Source organism: Rhagoletis zephyria, unplaced genomic scaffold (assembly GCF_001687245.7).
Source record: "Rhagoletis zephyria isolate East Lansing unplaced genomic scaffold, Rhagoletis_zephyria_1.1 Rzeph_scaffold_24253, whole genome shotgun sequence".
In the NCBI taxonomy this organism is placed as follows: Eukaryota; Metazoa; Arthropoda; class Insecta; order Diptera; family Tephritidae; genus Rhagoletis; species Rhagoletis zephyria.
Window position 1 is genome coordinate 1 of NW_016181311.1, and position 6,339 is coordinate 6,339.

Consider the following 6,339-nt stretch of genomic DNA (forward strand, 5'->3'; position numbering starts at 1 on the left):
AGAAGAGCGAGACAGCAGCTTCACGTTCACCCGACTCTTGGCAGCACATGCAGGAGCGCTCCATTTGCCATATTTTACTGCCGGAAACCTGAATAAGGATAGAAAAATATGAGAAAAATGCGATAAAAACAAGTAATTTTTAAAACACAAGAAAAAGTTTATATATTCACAAAACTAGGAGCCAAATACAGTATAACTGCGTTTTTAATTTTTCTCTATGACGTTTTTTTTAAAAGGACTTGGAAATTTCCAGGATATGATTGAATAAAAAATTTATTTAAAAGATTTGTTACATTGTAGAGCAACAATATGGGTATCGGTTAAAAGGAAAAATTCTGTGGAATTTAAAAAAGAATTAAGTTTTTGTTGCACCAGCACGAATAAATGTTGAAAATGTCCTTTTAAAACTTTATCTTTTGATATCCTTGGAAAGGACTAGAATGTTAAATATCACATCCTCGAATTCAGTCCTTCTAACTTTATTAGTTTCAGATAAAAAAATTAGACGCTTCTATTTATAAGACATTGATAGTTACAATATACATACTTGAAGATACTAGAATTATTACACTGATCAAACCAATTTTTTTTAAAGAGATTGAGTCATAGGTAAAAAATAATTTCTCCGTTTTTCGAAGTTAGCCCCCGAAGTCGAGATATGGGCCTTCGAAGTTCGAAATAGGATCTTTGGTAAAAAATTATTTTTTATTATTATATGTAATACTGTCATAGACCGCCTTTTGCTCTTATTTAAATGGTTTATAACTTTTTTTTTGTAAACTTATATTACAGGTGCTATAAGGTGGCAAATGTCGATTCTATGGAAAAATTAAAAACCTTAAATTTCAAACAATTTTTAAATGATTTTCAAAAAGCTGGTATCGTTCTAAACATGACTAGACCCCCTTCTTCTCTTCTAATATACATATTTGTATACTTTGTATGTAAAAATTTTAGAAAAAAAACATTTAAAAGGAAAAAATTCCTTTTCTTTTAAAAACAAAAATATTTTAAACAAAAATATTACTAATCGATTTTTAAAACATTGATATCGTTGTAAACACAATCAAATCTTTCTTCTTTTCTTCTGATACGCGTATTTGTATACTTCGTATATAAAAATTTGAGAAAAAAAAAACTTTAAATAAAAAAATTCCCTTTTTTATAAAAAAAAAAAATATTTTAGACAAAAAAATTACAAACCGATTTTTAAAAATTTGGTATCGTTTTAAAGGATACCAGAAACCTTATACTTTCCTTATCCCAAAAATTTCAGAGAGAAAAAATATTTAAAAAAACGTTTTCCCTCTACATAAACTCCGACCCCCTAGCTGAAGGACTGGCTGTACTGGTGCACCCAAAAACTGCTTTTTTCTACAGAATTTTTCCTTTNCAGAATTTTTCCTTATCATTGATACCCATATTGTTATTTTACAATGCACCAAATCTTTTGAATAATTTCTTTATTCAATCATATTCTAGAAATTTCAAAGTCCTTTTAAAAAAATCCTGACGTCAGAGAGAAAAACTAAAAACGAAGTTTTACTTTATTTGGCCCCAAGTTTTGTGAATATATTGATTTTTTCGTGTGTAAAATTGACTGTCGTACGATGTTATATAATTACAAATTTTATTTTATTTTTGTAGAAGTAACGCTTTTGCTTTCAATCGCGGTGCAAGTTAATAGGATTATTTATACACATTCTCATTATTTAAATTCAATTATAATGCAATATTAATTTCATTATCTTCTGTTCGTTTGAGAGTTTTTATAAAATAAGTTTTCTATTATTCGATTTTTTATGTGTCTGAGATCTAATAGGCGTTAGCACGCATCTCTGCACATTCGACTACGACGGCAACTAAAGTTTTCATTCATCATTGTATTCATGCACGCATTTAGAAAATTAACAATGAAACTTACTTGTATATAACTAGCGCAGCGTCCGACACACGCAAATGATGGTATTGGCTTTGGCACACAGCCAGGATATTGGAGCACATGTATGACAGGTGTCACCTGACAATCATCACCAATGTGTGAAATTTCTGAAAAAAAAAATTTCAAAGCTAAAACGTAGGTTCACTAAAATTTGTCTCGTATACGTATGTAGAACATCAATTTCAAATTACCATTATCACCCGATGTGGCAGCTTCATCGGCTTGCGAATAGCTCAATCTTATAAATATAAAATAAATGCAATAAAAAATAACCAACGCAACAAAACGATGATTGGAACCCGATTTGGTTCTTAGTGTTACTCCAGCAACATTGCCCCGCCTCAACTTGCTAAACATTTTCACGATTTTACACCAATATGTTGTAGATAATATCAGCCTCTGTTTTTAATTGTACGGTTACTTTCACACTAGCTGCTCCTAGTAAGATTTTTTGCGACTAAAGGCTCGCTGCACGTCCTACGCGCCGTTTTATACCCTACACCAAGAAGCAGCCGATTGGAGCTAATGGACACATTTCGTATGTTCGAAAATTATTTTCTAATGGCTGCGATTAACTGCGTACACACAAATGGAACTGACCGCTTAACTGCAATCGAATGCGTTAGCAAGCTCAATCTCACTGAGGCGCATAGCGTGTATCAGTAAAATGATTTGTGTGGCTTAATTGTAGACATGGGATTTGCATTAGTCGCTGTAAGCCGAAGGAATGAGGGCTGTCACATGTGGTGCGACNCTTAATTGTAGACATGGGATTTGCATTAGTCGCTGTAAGCCGAAGGAATGGGGGCTGTCACATGCGGTGCGACAAAAAAAAAAACGCTACATACATACATATGTATTTATGTACAATATATGTATGTACATACATATATATATGTATATACATACAATAAACTTTGAGCCTAAATATGTACATACATATGTATATGTTTTAGCAGGGTTCTACCCCAACCAAGGCGAATGAATACAAGATGGTGTACAACAAATACATAATTTTGATATTCAGACCACCGCTGCGAAAATCGCAGATGCTGTGGTAACGCCACCTTGTATGATTTCGCCTTGGAACTAACATTATCCTTAAGTGTACAAGCGTATCTTAGGTTAAAATTTTAACGTTTTTCGAAATGTGCGCGAGTAAAATCGGCGTATCCAGTTACGCACTATTAATGTATAATTTGTTAAAATTCTCTTCGTCTTATTTGGCGCTGTAAGCGCCTAAGCGATTTTGGCCGAGTTCAAAAAAACACGCCAGTCGTTTCTCTTCTGCGCCAACAGAGGCTAATTGGAAGTGCTACGTGAAGCTAAGTTCTTCTCCACTTGGTCTCTCTATCGCCGTCGAGGCCTCCCCCTTCTACTGCTACCACCAGCGGACTCCGAGTTGAATACTTTCTGAACATATCTGCGCAGCTGCAAAGGGCCCTGAAGGTTTCGTGCAATTGGTTAGATCCATGCATGAGGACCGAGTACATCTCCAAGGTTTGGAGGGTAGTCAGTGTTGCGTTCATCCCGAAGGCCGGAAAAGGTTATCATGTTTCTCCTAGTTATTTTAGGCCTATCAGTCACTTTCTTTCCGGAGCTCAAGTCAAGTAAATTCATAATCTGGAGGTTGAAGCCAACCTAATAAGCTGGCATTTGCTGTATTTGCGGAGATGTCGGCCTTGTAATTTTAATGACATCCAACAAGTGGACAGAGTCACCCTCGCTATATAGGGACCGGGCATTCCAGGTGCTTATCCGTAAATTGTAGTCCATATTCCGTGTGCAAGAATACTAATTGAATATTTTGTACCAAAAAGCTTCGTCGTCCACGCGAAATGGGTCGTAGATCTTGCAGGAGCAGATATCTCCTCGAAGATTGAAGGAATAGATAGATCGAAGAGAGATACAACCAAATTCAGGCTAAGATGGATGAGTTGGCAGGTCGTCTCCGTAATTTGCAGTTGAATCCTCCAGCTGCTTTGACGAACATTCCTAAGGTAAAGACTCCATCCTTTGACGGCACAATTCCTTTCCAGGTCTTTAGGCTGCATTTCGAGAAGACGCCTACAGCAAACCATTGGAGCATGGAGAATAAATCCGCTGCGCTGTTCGTTGCAATAAAAGGAACTGCAGCAAACTGATTATAGGTGCTGTGGAAAGGCGTTATGGTAGCGAGCACAGGAGACAGGGGATTTACCGAATGGAACTGGAGAACCGCTAACAAAAAGTCAGCGATACTCTACACAAATTCGCCTCAGAGATTGATTGGCACTTGGAGACGCATCTGGTGAGAACCTCGAAAAGGTAAAAATCCAGAGACTCATGAACGGAATATGGGACATGAACACGAAGCGATCAACATATGCGAATCCATGCTAGTATGCTCAGACACAGGAAAAGTCCGCGCTCCTAAGTATACCAGCTTACCAAGCCCATCGAGTGGAAGTGAAAACACTGGACGTGATGAATGAAATCCTGAAAGCACTCAAGTCGATGGCAATGAAAAATAGTCCTGATGCAACCGATAGAAAGGAGGCTACAACAGGTACAAAAGTTCACCTGGATGCAAACACAGGGCTGAAGAAGACGAGCCCAACTACAATCAGTCGTTAAACTCAGCAGGAAGGGGCGCACGCAGGCTCCAGCAATTAAAAATAATAATAATAGCTTGGTGCTTACACATATGTTAGTGTTTGGCCGAGCTTCTCCTCCGGTCTGCGGCGTGCGTCTTGATGTTTTCCCACAAACAGGATGTTGTCACACAATTTCACTCCGACTCCGAACGGCGATTGTAATTTTATGAGTATGTAACTGTGTTTCATGGCAGAAATTCACTCGGAGAATTGCCATTGCCTGCCGAGGGGCGATCACCGTAAAGAAAAAAATTTTCTATATTTTTTGTGATGTTGTTTTAACCAGCTCTTGAACCCAGACTGTGCGGAGTAGATGCCCGCACTGCTTACCACTACACCACAGCGGTATTATATTCGTTTTTGGTTTTAAATACTATATTATAACAATATCTAATTTCTAAAATAAAAGATTTGTTAGGTCGATTTCATAAATTTTATAATTGGGCATTTTTTCAGAATATGCGCTTTTATTTTTTATAAATCTGGACACCTTGTTTCAGACCGCAATTTGGTCGCATTTCGAACGCGAAATTGAAGAAAAGATAATGAAATGCAGGCACTGCCGAATTCCATAAGCATTGTTAGTTAAAGTCCGACCGATTTCCAATTTTCGGCCGATGCCGATTCCTTAAAAAAACTACCTGATTATAAATTCATTCAAGAACAAATGTTTTTGATACACTTTTATAATAATAAAAGAAAAACATTAAAAATAGCATAACAAAACAAATAATCATTCAAAAATTGATTCACTTATTTACGTACATATATAACTGTGTATTAAAAGTAGTATATCGCCTATGCATACATATCATTGCGATACTTTGTTCCATGGTCTTTATTTTATTCAATGTTAAGAAAGTAGTTCATTCGAAATCGCATTCCTTAGTTGTAGTCATAGTATTAAAAGTATGCAGCTTCTGCTGACTATAAAGGTGTTGTATTGAATAAAATTTGTGAATTAACAGCAACCGTAGATTTTTATTGATACAAGTATTTTTGTAACGTAAACAATTTCACAGTAAAGTGAAAAGAACTAGAAGGATTTAGGAAGTCAGCTATTAATTCAAGGATAATCGTAACAATACTTACAGTAACGACATTTTAGTATTCTTTGGCTATTTCCCTTTCGTTTATTTAATGTTTCTCATTTTTTTATGAAAGCGCAGCTTGTTATCTAACAAAAACCATGTTAGTAAAAATTTCAAACGTTTTTTTTTTACATTCTGAGTACCTATGCAATTTTTTAGCTAATTCAATTTTATTTTAATGAAGTTCAAATTTTAAGTAACTAGGCTTGCTATAGATTTTTGAAAATTTTTTTGTTCAAGGTGTTGCGGATTTTCTCCATACAAAAAACTGTTCTGACAAACGAAAAAAAAAAATCTAAAAAATTTTTTTAAACAGTCTCAAATTTTGATGAACATTTTTTAATATTGCGGAAAAAGTAAAAATTATCGGCTAAAAACCATTCAAAAGCGGCCGATGCCGATTCTTTTGGGCGATACTAGCCGATGCCGATGCCGATTAATCGGTCGGACTCTATCGTTGGTAGCTCTCATGGAAATTTGAATCGCCATATGAAAGCCAAGCATCCGTTCGGGGTTGTGGAGAAAGACAAATGAATGAAGGCGACTGAATTGTGTCGTTATTGCAGAGGACCATCGACATTTAGACAATATTTCTTTTTTTAATTTACAGATGAATTCAATATTTTTGTGTATGTGTTATAAAACTAAAAATTTTGTTGTTCTGTAACTC

General features: G+C 35.6%; 1 protein-coding gene across 1 annotated transcript; it reads right to left on the reverse strand.

Annotated features, from left to right (window-relative positions):
• Window positions 1–4: 4 nt before the first annotated feature.
• Burs (Cuticle-tanning hormone bursicon) lies at window positions 5–2,388 on the reverse strand (the record flags this gene model as incomplete). The annotated part of the gene is made up of 3 exons (XM_017638292.1): window positions 2,134–2,388; window positions 1,925–2,049; window positions 5–88 (listed from the first exon to the last, which is right to left on the reverse strand). Coding segments are annotated over exons 1-3 (375 nt in total), but the record flags the coding sequence as incomplete, so codon positions are not given.
• Between the last annotated feature and the right edge of the window lie 3,951 nt (window positions 2,389–6,339).